At 41.6% G+C, this 21683-nt stretch overlaps 1 protein-coding gene across 2 annotated transcripts in view; it reads left to right on the top strand.

Moving 5' to 3' along the window:
• Positions 1 to 6840: 6840 nt before the first annotated feature.
• The window catches only part of slit1b (slit homolog 1b (Drosophila)), a 91312-nt gene continuing 76469 nt past the window's right edge, over positions 6841 to 21683 (top strand). For both annotated transcript variants that reach the window (XM_067416415.1, XM_067416414.1), the window contains exons 1-4: positions 6841 to 7404; positions 17762 to 17833; positions 18081 to 18152; positions 18590 to 18661. In XM_067416415.1, coding sequence (XP_067272516.1) covers positions 7223 to 7404; positions 17762 to 17833; positions 18081 to 18152; positions 18590 to 18661 — 398 coding nt within the window. In that variant the 5' untranslated portion in view covers positions 6841 to 7222. The remainder of the gene's footprint in view (positions 7405 to 17761; positions 17834 to 18080; positions 18153 to 18589; positions 18662 to 21683) is intronic.

Here is a 21683-nt window from a genome sequence, read left to right as displayed (position 1 = left end):
TATTCAGATCAATTGACTGATTGTTAGGCTGCATTAACTAGGTCAGCCGGAACCGGGAACACTTCCCATAACACCTGATGTACTCGTTACATCATAAAAAGAGTGACATCTACGCTAATGTTAGTCTCTCTGTTTATCCCGAGGTTTACTGCAGTCGGCCGGATCCAGGCCGTGTCCGGATCGGATGGTGGACCTGCATCTGGACATGACCAGTGCATCCTGCCAGAATAATAATCATACACTGTGTGTTAATAGGCCAGATGAGAACTGCTTTGAATATATATTCTGCTTTAATTATATAGTCACAATAATCATTTAAGGACGTTTGTGTCATCTTGTGTTGTCTTAGTCTTGGAAAAAAAGGATGTCAATGATAATCTTTCATCATATTTTCGTTAAGTGACACTAGAGCAAACTATCAACATTTAGTCCAATTGTTGTGGTATCCGGTTATAGATAAACATCAGCCATACCTGTTGACAGTCATCTGCTGTGGGAAGGCTATGAGAAATGCTCACAGCCTGAACTTAACATTTACATCCATTATCTGGCTGTGGCTCTTCCAGCAGGATAATGCTCCTGACACAAAGCACAAATGCTTCAGGAATGGTTGGAGGAGCACAACAACCAGTTTGAGGCGTCGACTCGGCCTCCAAATTCGCCAGATCTCAATCCAATCGAGCATCTGTGGGATGAGCTGAACAAACAAGTCCGATCCATGGAGGCCCCACCTCACAACTTACAGGACTTAAAGGATCTGCTGCTAACATCTTGGTGCCAAATACCACAGCACACCTTAAGGGGTCGAGTGGAGTCCATGCCTCGACGGGTCAGCAAAAGGAGGACCAACACAATATTAGGAAGGTGGTCATAGTTATGTCTGGTCGGTGTATTCACACACACACACTAAGGGTTGAGCAACTTCCGTTTTTTTAAAGGGGCGGTGAAATGCTGTTTCATGCACACTGAGCTTTTTACACTGTTAAAGACTTGGATTCCCATCCCAAACATAGTCAAAGTTTCAAAAACTAATGTTGGACGTTTGATGGAGTATTTCTGTGTTAAAAATACTCCTTCCGGTTTCTCACAAGTTTCGGCGAGTTTTTTTTGAGTATGGGTCGGCTTGACGTTAATAAGAGCGGAAGGTCCTTGTATGGGCCGTACGGGCTCTTCTCCCGGTAGGGTGCGCGCACGTGACTAGAGCGAGAGAGGAAATGCACGCCCATAAACACTCGCTCAGCTGCAGATCCAGTCATCCGTGAACACTTCTGTGCTCCACTTCATTCCTCCACTTTGACATTAAGCGACTTCAACGCTTCAGCACAGCATTCTGGGAAGGCAGCGCTGCATTTGAACCGATTTGAACGCAGAAATGACGGGAAGCTTCACAACATCGCTTCAGTCGTGTCGCAAAGTGGATTTCCACGCCACTGCTGTCACAGGACTTCACCAAATCATACCAAAGAAGTGTGTTTTTGATGGAGCGGTCCCAGCGATAAAGGTTCGGTCCTGCTTTGGAAGCAGCCGGTGAGTTAAACTGCTTCAGATGTCTGTGCTGTCGGCTATCGTCGCGTGAGTAAACATCAGTAAACGACACGATCGCGTGCTTCGTCAGTCAAATGCGCTAACGGACTCCATTGTTGTTCTCTGTATAACGTTACACTAGTCTGACGTGCAAAACCGTTCTGCTTGCTACTGCTAAGGTTTAGTCGCATACAATAGTCCATAAACCGAATCATGTCCTCATAAACTGCGAGTAAAGACACACAAATGTTGACAGGCCACTAAATACAGTCCATACCACAGAGACGGACGTCCTGCTGTTGCCGTTTCTCCTGTTCAGTTTATTTCAGCCTCCGGATCTGATTCTGGATCATATATCTATTAGCTGAGATCGATAGCGATGGGTTTCTCCACGCTTGAGGACGTCACCGCTTTGTGCGCTCGTCATTCTTTAGCTCCGTCCACACGATACGCCTCCAGCCGCTCGTTTTTTTCCAGAAAGTCTCGGTACAGCCCATATTTCTTTTATAAATATAATAAAACTAAAGACTTTTCGGAGATATGAAGGATGCAATACTACTCTATAGGTACTCAAGATTGACATGAGATTGACTGAAACTGAGTGTTTCACCGCCCCTTTAAATGTTTTCACCAGTCTCAAATCGAGCCGTTCGGCCACGTGATGTCACACGGTCGGACGCCCCTCCCACGACTGTGGATTGACAGCAGCGTTTCACCTCAGACTCGTCCTGAGGGAGCTCAAGCTGTCATCGTCATATCTGCCATTATTCATACGCTTGAGCAGAATGGCGTCTAAGCGATTGTTGTGTTCTGTTCTTGGGTGTAATAATGAACACAGCAGTCATTCTGATGTTCCTAAATCTGATCCGCTGAAGACGCAGTGGCTGAGTTTTGTTTTCGTCAATGCTTTTATGTTTGCGCGAACCGCGAAGCATTTCTTACCGGACTTCTTTATAACCAAGGGTTAGTGAAGCAGGTTTTGCTAAGAAGCTGCTCCTGAATAAAGATCTGCACCAGCTCTTCGCATCTCCAGAAGAAGTGAGTGTAGTTTGATACGCTTCATGACGAACTGCAGCTCAAGTTTACAGGGTAAGTTAAATTACAGAATGCTTTCTATGTATGACATTCTCAATATAATAATCCCACGTTTATAACGAACAACACGGTATGGTTATTGTGTTATTACAAACTGTGTACGCTGGTTTTAAAGTTAACGTGGATGTGGCACTAAGCTTAATTATGTAGCTTTTTATAACAGTGTCTGTTACTGTAAAAAAAAAAAAATCATGTTGTAACAGTTATTACAATGCATATGTGGCATTCCGACGGGAGAGGTTATAGATTTATTTCAGCGACTACGCCACCCTGGAAATTCGCCAGGGACGATACCAAGTAAATTCTCATTTGTTAAGACACCACAGGTTCGTTATCTATATGGGTGAAGAGACGCAAGTCGCATGTATGAAAAATTACCACATTATTGTATCAATCTTGAATAAAAGACAACTTCAGAGCAGGAGTCGCCAATCTGCATCCGACACACACACACAATACAAATAATACAAAATGACCAGAAGCGGAGGTATCTGGAGGGTTGGGCCCACTGTCCAATTTAGAACGTTCCCGTGATACAATACACGCCCATACCACACGTGAAGATTGGATACAAGAAAACACACAGCACTATGTGTGAACACCACACTATGGCAGCAGGACGTCACCCTCCAGAAAACTCTCAGCTCCTGTAATAAAACAAAAACACGATGAAAGACAATCTGAAAAGAAACCAAGAATAACAGAATACAAAATGAAACATTAAAAGTTGAAAATATCCCTAAATTAAGTTAAAGACAAATTCACACTTAACATTCACTCTGACTTCTGGCAGTCCAGTTACAATGTCAGAGTAAGGTGACATACATTGACTGAATGCACACAGTACCGATATGCAGCCACTAGAATCAAACAGGTACGTGGCAGTCGGCGGAAACAGATCGGCCAGCCAGGCCGCTCAGACCTAATCTCAGAAACAGTTACTATTAGGAAGATAAAACTAAACAGCACAATGATGAAACTGTGGTAACAGCAGACTTTCAGGAAAACCGAGTGGCAATAAAACAGTCGGACTTTCAATAGCAACAAAACAGCAGCGCGAGCTCAAACGAGTTTCATGCAGGAGACCGTCACCCCAGCATCATCCATGCCGAGCGTCCGTGAAGGAACTGATTCTCCTGCTAAAACAACAATTGGTTAGCTCACTTAATTAAAACGTTAGTCAAAAAGGTTTAACCATACATACCGAGTGATTGTCATGGAAATGCATAGCTGTACAATTACTCACAGCACGAATCACCGCGGCTCATGTTTACATTAAAACCACTGGAATTGAATGAACGAAAGTTACCACAAACAACATATTAACATGGACAAACAATAGCATTTAGCTTACCTACACATAACAACAGCCTGCACGCACACATCACCACAGGGCTGCAGACCAAACATTCCCTCACTGAATGGTGGCACGCCCTCGCCCTGGGGGCGGAGCTTGAAATGACACACCCTCAGGTAGGACCCAGGGTTTTAAATAGACAGGTCTCAAATGCTGATAGGCCATCACTAAATACAGGGGAGGGAACTTACTCACCCTGCTACACATAGATGACATCTTGTCCTGGGTCCGACTTCGGTTCAGATTGACAGATCTCCTCAGAGAATCAGGTCACCATTCTTTAGCCTCTACTGTTGTCAAGGGCAACACCCCACACAACAGAGGGGCGGGTCATTTATCACTTAAAGCCATATGCACCGAAATAGCTTGGTGAAAACACAGAGTAAAATGAGTGTTTTCTTACAACACTAATGAGAATTTTTAATTAAAGTAAATTACAAAGTTTTCAGTTAGACACTAAAGAATCATATTAACTTGTATAAAAAAGGCATTATATGACACCTTTAAAGGGTTACTTCACCGCTTTTTCATATTAAACTATGTTATTCCCTTAACTAAGACGAGTTGATCCATCCCTCTCTCGTCTGAGTGTGTGCTCTTAATCTCTCTGACGCGCGGTGACGATCTGATAGCATTTAGCTTAGCCCAATAAGCACAGTTCATTCAGTCCCCCTCACTCTCTCATTTCTGTCAATAGGGAGATGTGAGGAAAGATGTTTCGGCCGGGACTTTTTACTGCACCGAGCCGAAGTACTCTCAGAAGTGCTATTCCGCCATACATTATAGTTCTCCTTTTTAATCCGATTAGAAACGCGCCACGTTTTATTTTGTCACCACACTTGATCGTTCAACTACTCGTGTAACTGTATTTAAATAGGGGAAACGTGGAGGTGTTTGGTGCTTCTAACTTGATCTCTGTTTGGTTCCATAGTGAATGAACTGGGCTTAGTGGGCTAAGCTAAATGCTATCAGATCGTCACCGCGCGTCAGAGAGATTAAGTGCACACACTGAGACGAGAGAGGTATGGATCAGCTCGTCTTAGTTAAGGGAATAACAGTTTAATATGAAAAGGCAGTGAAGTAACCCTTTAAGGGCGACCAGTCGATTAGTCGACTAGTCAGTGCAACCCCTAACACACACACACACACACACACACACACACACACACACACACACACACACACATAATTTTTCAACTATATTAATGTGTAATTAATAAATAAATTAATTCATATATACACTCACCTAAAGGATTATTAGGAACACCTGTTCAGTTTTTCATTAATGCAATTATCTAATCAGCCAATCACATGGCAGTTGCTTCAGTGCATTTAGGGGTGTGGTCCTGGTCAAGACAATCTCCTGAACTCCAAACTGAATGTCAGAATGGGAAAGAAAGGTGATTTAAGCAGTTTTGAGCGTGGCATGGTTGTTGGTGCCAGACGGGCCGGTCTGAGTATTTCACAATCTGCTCAGTTACTGGGATTTTCACACACAACCATTTCTAGGGTTTACAAAGAAAATCAAATGTGTGATTTGGTGTGAAAATGGAAAATCATCCAGTATGCAGCAGTCCTGTGGGAGAAAATGCCTTGTTGATGCTCGAGGTCAGAGGAGAATGGGCCGACTGATTCAAGCTGATAGAAGAGCAACTTTGACTGAAATAACCACTCGTTACAACCGAGGTATGCAGCAAAGCATTGGTGAAGCCACAACACACACAACCTTGAGGCGGATGGGCTACAACAGCAGAAGACCCCACCGGGTACCACTCATCTCCACTACAAATAGGAAAAAGAGGCGACAATTTGCACAAGCTCACCAAAATTGGACAGTTGAAGACTGGAAAAATGTTGCCTGGTCTGATGAGTCTCGATTTCTGTTGAGACATTCAGATGGTAGAGTCAGAATTTGGCGTAAACAGAATGAGAACATGGATCCATCATGCCTTGTTCCCACTGTGCAGGCTGGTGGTGGTGGTGTAATGGTGTGGGGGATATTTTCTTGGCACACTTTAGGCCCCTTAGTGCCAATTGGGCATCGTTTAAATGCCACGGCCTACCTGAGCATTGTTTCTGACCATGTCCATCCCTTTATGACCACCATGTGCCCGTCCTCTGATGGCTACATCCAGCAGGATAATGCACCATGTCACAAAGCTCGAATCATTTCAAATTGGTTTCTTGAACATGACAATGAGTTGACTGAACTAAAATGGCCGCCACAGTCACCAGATCTCAACCCAATAGAGCATCTTTGGGATGTGGTGGAACGGGAGCTTCGTGCCCTGGATGTGCATCCCACAAATCTCCATCAACTGCAAGATGCTCTCCTATCAATATGGGCCAACATTTCTAAAGAATGCTCTCAGCAGCTTGCTGAATCAATGCCACGTAGAATTAAGGCAGTTCTGAAGGCGAAAGGGTCAAACACAGTATTAGTGTGTGCTCCTAATAATCCTTTAGGTGAGTGTGTATTGTTTATGTTCACGAGCCAGAGTAGGTAATATTTGTGTCCTAAAGTTGCAATTCTGCAAAACGATACCACATAAATGATCAGATGTTTGAGATCTGGTGTTTCCTCTTCCTCATCCAGACCAGCAGAGCATTACTACCCTGCGGATCATCATCATCACTGCAGAACTCCCATTACTGGGACTGTCTTTGTGAGTGAGTGAGTGTGTGTGTGTGCGTGCGTGTGTGCATGCGTGTGTGTGTGTGTGTGTGTGTGTGTGTGTGTGTGTGTGTGTGTGTGTGTGTGTGACCGTTAGAAACCGTTGGAGGGTGTAATATTGGCGGGGAGGAGTCAGAGCTGTGATTTGTAGATCAGTGATGGATGATTCCTGTGTGTGAATGAGGGAGGACGTGTGTGTGTGGAGATTCTACGAGTCTCTGTTGTTTCACAGCTTTACCCTGGAGGAGAGAGAGAGAGTGAGAGAGAGAGAGAGAGAGAGAGAGAGAGAGAGAGAGAGAGAGAGAGAGAGAGAGAGAGAGAGAGAGAGAGAGAGAGAGAGAGAGAGAGAGAGAGAGAGAGAGAGAGAGAGAGAGAGAGAGAGAGAGAGAGAGAGAGAGAGAGAGAGAGAGAGAGAGAGAGACAGCCGCAGCACAGAGACCGGACAGAACTCAGCCTGGAGAGAGAAGAGCATCAGAAGTCTCCTGTTCCTGAGGGTCCTGCGGCGTGTGTGCGTGTGTGTGTGTGTGTGTAGAGGGACGCTGTGCTGTAGTGTCTGCTGTGAAGGCTCAGAGATGGCTGGGGCTGAGCTGAGGGTCCCCGTGGGTCTGTGGATGTGGGCTGGTCTGAGCCTGCTGCTGGCGGGTCGGTGTGGAGCCTGTCCGCCTCACTGCTCCTGCACCGGCTCCACTGTGGACTGCCACGGGCTGGGCTTCCGGAGCGTCCCGCGAAACATCCCGAAGAGCACCGAGCGGCTGTGAGTATCTCACACACTCATGATCATGAGCACAGCACTGCATAGACATCAGCTGCTCCAGTCAGTAACCTGTTATTTTAGATCTGAGATACTCCAAAAGTTGCGTCTGACAACTCAAGGAATGTTTTGGGTTCAAAACAAGTTACAAGTTACAAGTTAGTATTTCAAAATACTACAGGAAATGATTTAATTATTTCAATGTAGAGCACATTAGAGATGCACAATATATCAGTACTATTGATAGCTGACTCTTTTAATTATTGGTATTAGTGGGTAATGAATGGTTTATATATATATATATATATATATATATATATATATATATATATATATATATATATATATATATATATATATATATATATATATATATATATATATATATTATAATCTTTTTTATTTTATTTTAAATTTAGGTTAGATAATTTTTTGCCACTCAACTGTCCTTATAGTTAATTTAATACACACCACAATAACAATAATAATTTAATAACATTGTTAAATGTAATCTTTAGCTTGTAACTACTAATAAAAAAAGATATATTTAAAAAAAAAAAACTATAATTACAATTAATTACCCAGAGATAATATCACATATTGGCAATACACGATTTTTAGTTAATGTTAACTAAAACTAAAACCATTAAAATAGTTTTCAGAAATTGAAATTAAGATGAAATAATGCAGAATATCAATACTACATGAAAATGTAAACATGAAGTTTTTACTTAAATTTTACTTTTGCAACTAACTTAAATAAAATAAGTTGAAGTGCTTCATTTACTGTAACTAAAACGGAATTAAAAATGAAATAAAGCTAAATAGAAATATTTGCAAAAAAGAAAGAAAAAGAACAATGAAATGTGCTAATATAACTAATATAAATGTAGGATTCTACTTGTTAAAGTCAGTGCTAACCTGAAATCCTGATCATGTGAAGGAAACACTGTAGGATGTGATTGGGAAGTCCAGGAATGGACTGTTTCCACAGAGACCAATCCATCTTCAGGATTCATGTCAGTAACAACAGACAAACGAGCGCAGCGTTTGTGTTGTGGATTTGTTTACAGTGCACCGGCTCTGTGTGTGAGCGTTGGAGTATCAGTGTCCGTCAGACCCGGTGTGGATCAACACATGTCAGATGTAACTGATATACAGGACATAATGTCCATTGATTTAGAGGATGCAGATCCGGCTATCGCGCTTCTCGATCTGCTCTCAGATCATCTTGAGATGTATCAAATGTTTACTTTCTGAGATGGTTGTGTTGCTTTATGTTCATATTGCACATCTTACACTTAAAGGAAAAGAAGGTTCTGCCACGTCATTCCCAAGCGGTTTAACTTTCCTCTGCGCAAAATAGAAGAAGATATTCGGATCTCTCAGCTGTTTCTGTGGGTACAATGGAAGTCAATGGGGTCTAAAAAACATCTTCAATCACTCTGTATGATGAATACAGAAAACTTAAATAGGTATTCATTATTTTTTTGCAAAATTACAAATACAAATTGAATGAACTCACACATTTAGAGTTTGAGACATGAAGTGCCTCGAGTGACATGAAGTACATGAAGTCATGCTTCCTTTAAAGGGGAGATGAATTGAGGAATCAACTTTCCCTTGAGCTTTTGATATTTAAAAGGTCATGGCATTATAAGAATATCCTGTACATTTCAGAGCTGAAAACTTTCTTCTTAGTCAAAGAAAAGCTTTTATAGACACCAGGCCCAGAAAATGCTCAATCTCTGAATGAGCCAACCCTTGACCTCATCATAGTGAAACACCGCCTCAACAGAAGAGCGACGCCTGATTCTGTAGCCCCGCACACCGACTCCTGCAAGAAATGTAACATAAATAACAGAGGCATACGTGGAGCTAACCGGATCCAACTTCCAAGCAATAAATGGAAACGCTTCATTCGGATACTAATATTGGGAATGTGTGGTTGAACTTTATTTTTAATGAATATCCAGCTCTCGTGGGGAAGACATTGTGCGTCTGTTCCTTAATTTTACCGCGGATTCGTTTGTAAACGAGAGACTGGATAAGCAGACAGGATGAGATTAAAAACGATGCTGTGCCTTCTGGATCCGACAGGAATGATGCAGTACAATTAAGAGTAAAACATGCTTTTTATATGTGACAGTATTGCATTGTTAACTTTATTTTTTGTCAATGTCAGCTTTATTTATGTAGCACCATTCAAACAACACACGTTGACCAATGTGCTTTACAACATCTAGGTATACAAATAAATAAAAACAATATTAATAATGACAATACACATTAATTATCATAACAAAATCTCTCTCTCTCTCTCTCTCTCTCTCTCTCTCTCTCTCTCTCTCTCTCTCTCTCTCTCTCTCTCTCTCTCTCTCTCTCTCTATATATATATATATATATATATATATATATATATATATATATATATATTTCAACAATCGGGATACAACATAGACAAAAAGTGTGTCTTAAGTTGTATTTTAAAAGTGGGTATAAAAATCAGCATCCCTAACATTCACGTGTAAGCTATTCCAAAGTCTAGGTGCTACTGTTGCAATTTCTGCCTTAATTTGGTTCTTGGAATTTAAAGCAAATTTTGAGTTGTTGATCTCAGGGCTCTTCCTGATTGATGTCTAATTAACAGACTTGATAAATAAGACGGTGCAAGGCCATGCAGAGATTTGTATACTAGTAGAAGTATCTTAAAATCAGTTCTGTACTGTACTGAAATTGCATTGTTACAAACCGTTCAATATATCTATTGATTATGTGTACGAGTCTAACTAAACATAATTAACAATAACTTCCTATGCTGCCTTTGGAGTGTCCTTTGTATATGAGGTGTTGTTGGTTCATTGCTATTCGGGATCAGACTCAGACATGTATGGGACATGTACGTCCCGTGGCTAATGTGTTCCCCAGATGGGCTACCAAAACATAATATTAGATCTTAAATAGTGAAATAACATTCCTTTCTTGATGTGCGTTGTTCTCTTGACTTGATATTTGAAGGAAAAATAGAGTTGTGGACGTTTTGATCATGCTAATTTGTCTGCAGTGAATTTATGCAGTGTGTGTGTGTGTGTGTGTGTGTATGAGTTATTGATGCACAGTTTGCACTTATATCCACCGATCAGGGCCAAGTAATAAAAAAATAACATTCCAATCAATCGTGGGTGGATGAGAGATAAACTATAGATGAGAGATAAACTATAGTGTTTGTTTGCGAGCCCTGTGAGAGAATCATTCTGGTGCCGCTTTCAACTGACGTGTGGACTGACAGGGGAGCTGAAGCTCATTAAATATGCAAATCTTCTCCAATCCTAGCCGTGGGCGTTTACTTCCAAGTCTCCAGTGACACGCCCATCAGAACCCAGCGTTCAGGAGAGAGCCTCAACACCAGTGTAGAAACAGCCTATTACTGATTAGTTCTGATGTTTCTGAATGTAGAAACCACACGAACATCATTAGCTGACCTCAGACAACAGAATAAAAAATACATTAGACCTTTAAAATTGTGGGTCTCAAATTATAATATGGAGAAAAATAACAAACATTCTACAGAAAAGAAAAACAATCATACAGGTATTGAATGACAAAATGCATTATGACTGAAATGTCAATTTTGGGTGAACTATTTAAGTGCTACCTTTGGACATTCAGTGACTAAAGTTAACCCAAAAGGCAAATCCCCTCCACAAAATAATCATTCAGGCTGGATTTGTGATTTAAACTCTGATTCATTTAAAAGATCTGAATCAATAAAACAATTCGGGCATTGGACATTGCCAAATTTAATCAAAGCAGGCTTCTGTTGGTCAACGGGGCGAATCCATGTGACCAACTTAAACCCGCAGCGAAATCCACAGGGGGGAATCTTTCACCTCACTGGATTTGACTGGGTTTCACCCGTGGAAATTACCTAACCAGCAGTAAATAGAACTGCCTTTTAAGACAAGCAACTGGAATGATGTTTCAGGACCAAGAAACGATTCAGGAACGTGCCGCAATGAACAATGAAAAGGCATTTAGATAAGGTTCAACGTGTTCAACCCTGTTGAACAATTAGCAGCAAAAGCAATATTGATAAAAGCCAGAAGCTCTATAGTGAGGAGGACATTCCCTAGGCGATGTGTAGCAAAGAGAGTCATTTATCAAGGAGACTGCACTAGCCAAATAATACCCCCACCGTCCCTCGAGCCTTGCCCCTGCAGTGGTAAAGAATGGAGCTGCGGAGGCGCCGTTATTTGAGTTGGCTGAGGGGAGGAGGGGGTCGTGAAGGAGGGCAGTGCTCAAACGGCTCAACATGATATCACTGGCCAATAATAGAGCTGGAACGGGCACGATATCCGTGCACAAGCTGCTTTTGCCTTTCAAAAGAAATGAATTGGAAGTAAATGTAAACTGACTGATTCGATTATCATATTAAATATCGAGGTAATAAGATCTCATATCTCAAATGTTATGTAAAAGAGGACAGTGTAAGCCTAGTTGTTCATAAGAGATCGAATCAGAAGGGATTGTTACGGTCCGAACTCTGACGGTGTGTAGCTACATATGCCAGAATGGGCAACAGGGTTGAAAATGTAACCTAAATAAATCTGTCACTTAACGGATCTTTGCTAGTTTGAGACCAATGTTGATTTCTAGAGAAATCAAATCCAATAAAAGTTAGGTGTAAACTTGGCTTTTAAAGGGTTAGTTCAGCCAGAAATGTAAATAGTGTGATTAATTCCTCCTGTGGTTGTCCAGCCGTCAGACCTCCGCTCATCTTGACACACAGATGAAGATATTAGTGTTGAAATCCGATGGCTCAGAAAGGCCTTCATTGACACCAATGTCATTTCCTCTCTCAAGACCCATAAAGGCACTAAAGACGTCGTTACAAAGCCCATCTCACTACAGCGGCTCTACAATCATTTATGAAGAGGCCAGAATAGAGTTAGTGCGCAAAAAAACTAAATAACGACTTATATAGTGATGGCCGATTTCAGAACAAAGCTTCGAGCCGTTATGAGTCAGAGAATCGATTCATGATTCGGATCACGTGTCAAACTGCTGAAATCACGTGACTTTGGCGATCCGAATCATGAATCGATTCACTGATTCATAACGGTTTGAAGCTTTGTTTTGATGCCCAGATGAACAGAGGTCTTACGGGTGTCCAACGACATTAGGGTAAGGAATTATTGACACAGTTTTCATTTTTGGGTGAACTAACCCTTTAATAAGAGTTTGAATCAGACGTATGGCTGATTGTTAGGGGCTGAACTACATATGTCAGAATGGGTAACAGGGTTGAAGGGTTGTAACCTACATTAATCTGTCACTCTAGTACAGTAATTCTTAAAGTGTGGTCCGCGGACCACTAGTGGTCCCCCATCGACCCCTAGTGGTCCGCGAAAAGATGACCTAAACTAGGCAAGTGTTTATAAAGCACACTCTTATAAAGCAGCACCACCCGTCTTATTGATATTCACGTTAAGTTTTAGATGGAAATCTCAAAATCTAAAATCCACAGATCTATTAGTTTTGTAATGTACTAGTTTTTGTTTCATGTGTAAAATCCCAGTAATTTCAGTGATATTGGACATTAAGACCGTGTGTCCACCAAAGGGTTGGACGGCTGAAAACGCCTCGCTGTGAGCGCTTGAGAGCGTTTTGGCAGGCAGCGTTTTTTTTTTTCTTCAGTTGAGACTCTTTGCTTGTTATGATACGGAAAATCAGCAGAAGTCTTACTAATTTCACAGGTAGTTTGTTTCTGTATTGATTCTATATAAAACTGCAGCTCCAATGTTAAGTATTTGCTCAGGCTTTTGTTTTAAATCATTTTGTTCCGTTATTATTGCTTGTTTTCATCTGATGACGACACGCAGAATGTGGCGGTTGGTCTGTGTTGTATTTGTCCCGCCCCTCCTCCACTGTGATTGGACAACTGAGTGAAGAGTGACAGTGATGAGCGCTGCATTTTACTCAAAGTTGAACATTCTTCAGCTGTGTCTCATTTCGTTAAATTTCGAAGGCTGCATCCTCCGGAGGACACGTCCTGTGTAGGATGCAGTATACGGAGTGTCCTCAATCAGAATTAAACGAGACGTCCTTCGTAGGACACACAGGCAGGAAGTATCACGCTGCTATGCCAACACGTTCAGCCTCGTTGCGCTCTCACGCCAGTTATATGAATGAAAATTATTTATAACTTGAAAATGACTATGAAATGTTTCTTGTCTTGACAGCAATGTACTGTTCTAAACGTTTAAAATGCACTAAACAGTTGTAATCCTGTTTACCACAACTATCTGTTTGAGGTAATAGAGCTTAAAAAAAAAAAAACAAGCTTAAACTACTTAATTTAAACACCACACCTACGCTCGCATGTATATCTGGCGGTGGTGCCGTATTTTCATATAATATTTTAAAAATTATGACGGTTGTTAACGGAGACGCAAAGAATTGTGGGTTATCTCCAGCCGTGAAGGCTACACCTCAGCACACTCCGAAATCCCGTGAAAGAAGGACGCATTCGAAGGTCGCATTTGGAGAGTCCTACTCACTTTTTAGAAATGAGACGGCCTTATGACGTATGCAGCCTTCGAATGCGACCTCCGGAGGACGCAGCCTTCTGAAATGAGACACAGCTTTCAACTCTCGGCCACCAGTTAAAAACGCTGAGCGCTCAGCTCGTGAGCGTGAAACACTCGCTCAGCGCCTCGTTGCACTCCAGGCGTTCTAAAAACACGCCGCTCTCAGGGGAACCTTCTTTTCAGCATTTTATTGTTACCATAGTTACAACCATAGACTTCCTATACCCAGCACCTCAGTTTTAAACTAATGGCTCTTTGGAATGGCATTAAGTGGGACCTAGGCTGTTACAGTATGTTTAATTGCAGTTTTTTTCCCCACATGTGCAGTTTGTTGTTCATATTAAGCTGCAACTCATTTCACATTTACTTTTTCAAATTAAATAATAATGTATATAATAATTTCTGATCAAATCATTGCACACAAATCATTGATGGTTAGTTTTTGACTTATCGACAGCATATCCTTCCTATTTTGTTGGTTTTGGGGGGCGTGTTAGAGTGGGATTCTGTAGGTGGTCCTAAGAAAAAAAATTGAAGATAAAGTGGTCCTTGGGCTGAAAAAGTTTGAGAAACGCTGGATCTTAGTTAGTTTAATAAATTCAATCAAAACAGATGTTGAATCTGACGTGTCATTAGGGGCCTAAGTGCTGATGTAGGGCCGCCGCGAGGGATCCTGGGCCCCTGGACAGGTCATTGACTGGTTCTGCTCAGACTCAGGTTCTCCACCAGGGTTCAGTCTGACGAGATTTTCTGCCATTTAGGATTAGATTTCTAACACATTAGCAGTTACTAAAGGTTTTTAATATGCAGAACAGTTTTTCTGTAGCGCACCAACATATTTGACTTTGAAGACCCAATGGGAGTCATTAGGCCTGGACGACCAAAAATAATTCAATCTGATTCTGACTTTAAACTTGCAAAACTGTTAATTGCTCTGAAAATGTTTACAGTAACATTTCATATTTGTCTCACTGAGAATTAAAAAATAAATAATTAAACCTCTAAGGTTACTTGTTAATTACATTTTTAAAAGGACCCTGTTCTTGTCAAATGAATGATTATATCAGTAATATATTTTTTCTCAGGATTACTTAGGCTTCATAATGAACCCCTGTAGATGCATGAATTAGGTTTAGACTCTTTATTACCACGCGACTGCACTGGTGCAAATTAACATCTTCTGGTTATGTATACATCTGTGAAAAGCTATTAGCTTCTTTTTCAAGCTCTCAAAGACAGTGTAGGGGTGTAGCAGATAAAGAGATCAAGCTGCTTTTGTGTCTGATTTTCCACGTTAATGGTCCCAGTGTTGGCCGCAGATGCTGGACTAATTAAAGGATTAAAGCCGGCCCCTTATCCACGGCCCTGATTGGTCACACATGGGCTCTTTTCCACAATAGTGCCATTACAGCCCCTGTCCCAGGTGACACCAGTGTGCTTGTGTGTGCTAATGTTTATTTCCACTACAAACGGGGCAGCCTGCCCGTGTTCACCTCTTAACAATCAACATAACCCTCCCTTCCAGGCCAGCTTTTATAGCCTTTTATAGATTTGATTTCTATTTCTTAAGGTTTCTATTTATTCAGGCCTGTGCGCGAGTGTCTAACAGTGTAGCGAGATGAAACCCATGGCTGTCAAGGACGAACTATTGAGATATTAATGAGATCCCCTTACTGACTTTCTTTCCTCAGTGCTGTTGCATCCCTTTCTTTTGAAACTGAATTATCAACAATTATTACTACTTAATCTACTAAACCTCTTTTCACTTCCATTTATGTATTTTTTCCTCTATACTAAATCATATTTAATTTCTGTTCAACCCACATTATTACACTTAAATAAAAATATACAGGATTGCATATAAATAACAAGTTTGAAAATATCTAAGCTAATATGGGTTTGTAGTTTACCATAAGTTAAGAAAATATTAGTTAGGTAATTTTTCTTAAATAACTTTACAATAACTTTGGTAACGGGGTTGACAAACAAAGTCAACACTACAAACTGTACATTTAGGAACGAACCTTTTCCTTGAAAACTACAGCTTATTGGGGATTAGTCGTTTTAAAGGGGACCTGTCATGAGCCCTTTTACGAGATGTAAGTAAGTCTCAGCCAGGTGTCCCCAGAATGTGTGTGTGTAAAGTTTCAGATCAAAATACCCCACAGAGCATTTATTATATCATATTATATACATGTTGTAAAGGGCCATTTTTGAGTGGAAGAAAAAACGTGCTGCTTTTGTGCACGTATCTTTAAATGCAAATGAGCTGCTGCTCCACCCCCTATCCAGAAAAGGGCGGAGCCTATGCATCACATGCTTCTGATACTCTGACAGAAACTAAAACATCTCTATCGCAGTGACATTGCAGTTCATCATCATCATGAGAGTTTATGATCTGCTTGTGTTTTAAATCCATATCAGTCTAAACTTCTGATATATGGGTTTCTGAGCGCGCACACACACACACACACACACACACACACGGAGCACACACACAGCTGTGGGAAAGCTGTGTCCCGTGAGTATCAAACTGAGTGCTCTTTCACATCTTATTGCACTTAAACTGTCAAATACATACAAGGTTATGTCAAAAACACACACAGTTCACATAAACACAGTCGGTTATGTGTGTATTAGATCTGTGTTAAAGGGACAGCAGTGTAATATACAGGACCTACTGCTATATCTGCTGTTAATATGAATCAAACAACAGAAGATAAACAGAAAATCACTCACTGCTCTCGACTGAATAACTTAAGTGACTTTAATAAGAAGACATTTCTGACTTGAATGCTCTAGCAAGGAGATAAGCATGGCAGACTGTGCAGCTCACTGAGGGCGGGGCTATGGGTGGGGTCTATCTTAATATGGTGGGGTCTGTCAGCAGTTGTGGGTGTGGTCTATGCTAATAGGGTGGAGTCTGGCAGCAGTTGTGGGGGTGTGGTCTATGCTAATAGGGTAGGGTCTGGCAGCAGTTGTGGGCGGGGTATATGCTAATAGGGTGGAACCTGGCAGCAGTTGTGGGCAGGGTCTATGTTAATAGGGTGGGGTCTGGCAGCAGTTGTGGGCAGGGTCTATGCTAAGAGGGCGGAGTCTGGTGGCAGTTGTTGGCGGGGTTTATGCTAAGAGGGTGGAGTCCATCAGCAGTTGTGGATAATAGGGTGGGGTCATTTTTAGGTCTATTTTAAGAGGGGTGGAGTCTGGCAGCAGTTGTGGGCGGGGTCTATGCTAATAGGGTGGAGTCTTTCAGCAGTTGTGGATAATAGGGTGGGGTCATTTTTAGGTCTATGCTAAGAGGGGTGGAGTCTGGCAGCAGTTGTGGGCGGGGTCTATGTTAATGGAGTGGGGGTCTGGCAGCAGTTGTGGGCAGGGTCTATGATAAGAGGGTGGAGTCTGGCAGCAGTTGTGGGCGGGGTCTATGTTAATGGGGTGGGGTCTGTCAGCAGTTGTGGGCGGGGTCAATGCTAAGAGGGTGGAGTCTTTCAGCAGTTGTGGGTGGGGTCTATGCTAAGAGGGTGGAGTCTTTCAGCAGTTGTGGGCGGGGTCTATGCTAAGAGGGTGGAGTCTTTCAGCAGTTGTGGGCGGGGTCTATGCTAAGAGGGTGGGGTCTTTCAGCAGTAGTGGGTGGGTTCTATGCTAAGAGGGAGTCTTTCAGCAGTTGTGGGCGGGGTCTATGCTAAGAGGGTGGAGTCTGTCAGCAGTCAATGGACAAGTTACAATCAATATTCCATTTGTGATTAACAATTTCTCTTTTTTTTGTTTGAAAGGGACTTGAACACAAACAACCTCACACACATCGGCAAGGATGACTTCAGTGGCCTGAAGCACCTCAGAATCCTGTGAGCTTTAGTTTTACATCAGCCTTCTGTTGTGTTCTGTAATTTATAGCAGATCAAATGTTTAAAATACAAATGTATATATGCCACAAAGAGGAAGAGGAAGCGGACAAGAGTTCATTCAACATGTAAACAATAATTAACAAGCGGACAGTTTCATTGTGTTTTAATTACAGTTTGTGTAGTGATGGCATCTTCACACTCCCCATCCTCCACTGCACTGAGTATTATTCCTGCGTTCACTACACAGGCACCTCATGGACAACCAGATCGTCTCTATTGATCGAGGAGCCTTCAGTGAGCTGAAGGAGTTAGACCGACTGTGAGTTTAAACACAGTCTTCATTCTTTCTATCTATCTATCTATCTATCTATCTATCTATCTATCTATCTATCTATCTATCTATCTTTCTATCTATCTATCTATCTATCTATCTATCTATCTATCTATCTATCTATCTATCTATCTATCTATCTATCTATCTATCTATCTATCTATCTATCTATCTATCTATCTATCTATGTTGGCTTGTTGTTTACCATAAATTAAAATTAGTTTCTTAAATAACTTTACCATAACTTATGTAACAGGGTTAACAAATAAAGTCAACACCACATTTTGTGTAACTAATTAGAAACGGCAACGAAATTAGAAGCTTTTCCTTGACAGCTTCATCATGTTGGGAATTAGTAAGTCATCTTCAAGCTGGGTTTCCTGAATCGTGATCCGTGTGTGTGTGTGTGTGTGTGCTTCCCTCAGGCGTCTCAACCGAAACCGTCTCCAGCAACTCCCAGAGCTCCTGTTCCTGAAAAACCCCACTCTCTCCAGACTGTGAGTTACTATTTCCTTATCGGGAACCCATCAGGAAATACTTTAGATGGAGCCACTCGCTTTCAGATAAAAACATTACAATAAAATGAACCTATTCGGCCAGATTCTACCATTGACTTTGTGCCCAAACACCTTAAATGATCATATATATATATATATTATAAACACCTATATTAAACAAAACCATTAGTATAGAGCCTTCCCCTCTCAGGAAGAGCTTGGGTTAGTTAGCTCTGGGGGGTGAAGAGTTTCTATAGTAGAGTTTGTAAAGTCAGGGGCAGTGGGTCAGAGAGGGGAACATGGAGGAATGTGTGGGAGTATGGAGAGAGGTATAATGGGTGTGAACAGTAGTCAGAGACAGCTGTGTTTGCTTGTTATTTGGTTGTTTGTTCATGCCATTTCACACATTGCCTCATTAGTGAGTTGCCATATGGACGTGGTGCGTTCAGTCAATCTGCCTGAGCACCCCCATCCACCCACACATGCCTTTAGGGGAAGATGTCTACTTTTATAAATGAAAATCACAACATCTTTTTCCTTCGGAGACTTGAAACCTCAGGAATATTGGTTTATGATAATATGGGTCAAGATGGAAATCTATTTTTTGCATTTCTTGCTCCATGTTTGGACATTTTGTGGAGTGCACTCAAACAAAGCGACATCTAGTTCATTAAAACAAGTAATAGTCTCCTAATACTCAAAATTCATTGCTAATTGGCACCGTGCTTGCGTTCGTCACACACAATTAATTAACACAGTTAATTAGGAGAGGAAATAACGGGGGTGATCGCTAATTATGATTGGTTTTTAAATGAGTATGTAGATTTTACCTCCGCCCTGTCACTCTGGGTAGCAGAAATGTTAAATCTTGCTAACCGGGTGTGAGCTTATCTAAGAATATTTATGTTGCGATGAAAGAAAAGACTAATTATTCTTCAGCGCTGTTGTCATCCTGTCTCTTGTCGTAGTTTGACAGGATACCGAGGCGTGAAAAGCTGCACTCCAGACCCCAGTGAGCCGCCTATCAAGACTGCATATGAACAGCGTTTGGTGTAGAAACACAAGACCTGGAGCTTTTCCTGCAGGTCACGGGCCGGTCAGATGCGATGCGCTGAACTTAGACATCTGCCTCGTCGTCGCGCAAGTGGTTGTGCCAGCAATTATTTATGACGGCCCGGTGAATTATTGAAAATGAAGGCACACCTGAGGTTGTAATGTGAAGTAGGGTCTAGTTTGCTGTTCCTAAAGTGCCCTCCAATGTCAAATCTTGCGTAAAATGCTACCGCATTACGAAACATAAGCGAACTAAAAGAAAATCACAATATATAGCCTTGGTTCTTTATAAAATATGTAACATTTTAAAAGATGGGTGCAAATTCTCATGCCAAGACATGTTCTCTCCGTTTACTGTCTTTGAGCTGTGATGAATGAGTTTTGCCTTTGCTAACATTTAATATCCCTCAGTAAACAGAGCGTCAAACACAAGAAGACAGATGTAAGAAAGAGGACGACTAACAAAAGAAGAGCAGAGTGTCTCTCAGATCTCCCTCTCAGGCCTCTATTGTCCCCCCCTCTCTCTCTCTCTCTCTCTCTCTCTCTCTCTCTCTCTCTCTCTCTCTCTCTCTCTCTCTCTCTCTCTCTCTCTCTCTCTCTCTCTCTCCAATAACAGATCTGTAATATTTGCCGAGGTTGAGCAGTCTTACTCTCCGTTCTGTTTGCCTTCACCTCTGGATGTTATCCAGGTTTGAACCGCAAACTGAACATCCTCGGCAAACATCTTTGATTAAAGCCGGTTACCAGGAAACCCTGCACCCACACTGAGAGATCGGAGCTTATTCTTCCCAGAGCTTTTCTTTGCTGCTTTTCCTTCATTTTTAAGGATGGATATGATTGCAGTCATCTTTATTTATATTGCACTTTTACAGTGCTGATTGTTTCAAAGCGGGTTCACAGTGTTAAACAGGACAATAATGCAGCAGAATTAGATTTGGCTGTACAGTTGCTCTGGTGAAAACGGTGATGTTATCAGCTTATTTCAATCATCATAAAGCGATAAAGCGGGCAGATCGGTAATATAGTTGAAAATGTAGTGTCCCCAACTGAGCAAGCCAAGATTGTGTTTAAATCACTCTAATGTGGAAGAGCATTGGCCGTGTTACATGTAAATAAGGGAAAGCTGCGTTGCATTATCATGATACTTTGAGTTGAGTGTATATCAGGGTTCAGTACAAGTTAAGCACAAACAACATTTGATTGCCATGAAGATGAATTAGACTCATTGTTTGTTCATATTTACTTTAAAAAGAGCAAATTTTCATTTTGCAATGAGGAACTTACGATGGAAGTGAAGAGGGTAGATTTTTGAAGCAGGAATGTGAAAATGATTCATAAGTCAACAGCATTAACTATGACTGCTGTGGGCGGGGCTTCAGCATATCATTAACTATGACTGCTGTGGGCGGGGCTTCAGCATATCATTAACTATGACTGCTGTGGGCGGGGCTTCAGCATATCATTAACTATGACTGCTGTGGGCGGGGCTTCAGCATATCATTAACAATGACTGCTGTGGGCGGGGCTTCAGCATATCATTAACTATGACTGCTGTGGGCGGGGCTTTAGCATATCATCAACTATGACTGCTGTGGGCGGGGCTTTAGCATATCATTAACTATGACTGCTGTGGGCGGGGCTTCAGCATATCATTAACTATGACTGCTGTGGGCGGGGCTTTAGCATATCATCAACTATGACTGCTGTGGGCGGGGCTTTAGCATATCATTAACAATGACTGCTGTGGGCGGGGCTTTAGCATATCATTAACAATGACTGCTGTGGGCGGGGCTTTAGCATATCATTAACTATGCCTGCTGTGGGTGGGGCTTCAGCATATCATTAACTATGACTGCTATGGGCAGGGCTTTAGCATATCATTAACTATGACTGCTGTGGGAGGGGCTTTAGCATATAATTAACTATGACTGCTATGTGCTGGGCTTTAGCATATCATTAACTATGACTG

Source organism: Pseudorasbora parva, chromosome 14 (genome assembly GCF_024679245.1).
Source record: "Pseudorasbora parva isolate DD20220531a chromosome 14, ASM2467924v1, whole genome shotgun sequence".
In the NCBI taxonomy this organism is placed as follows: Eukaryota; Metazoa; Chordata; class Actinopteri; order Cypriniformes; family Gobionidae; genus Pseudorasbora; species Pseudorasbora parva.
The sequence above is the reverse complement of the archived record's forward strand: the minus strand, read 5'-3'. Positions and strand labels throughout refer to the sequence as shown.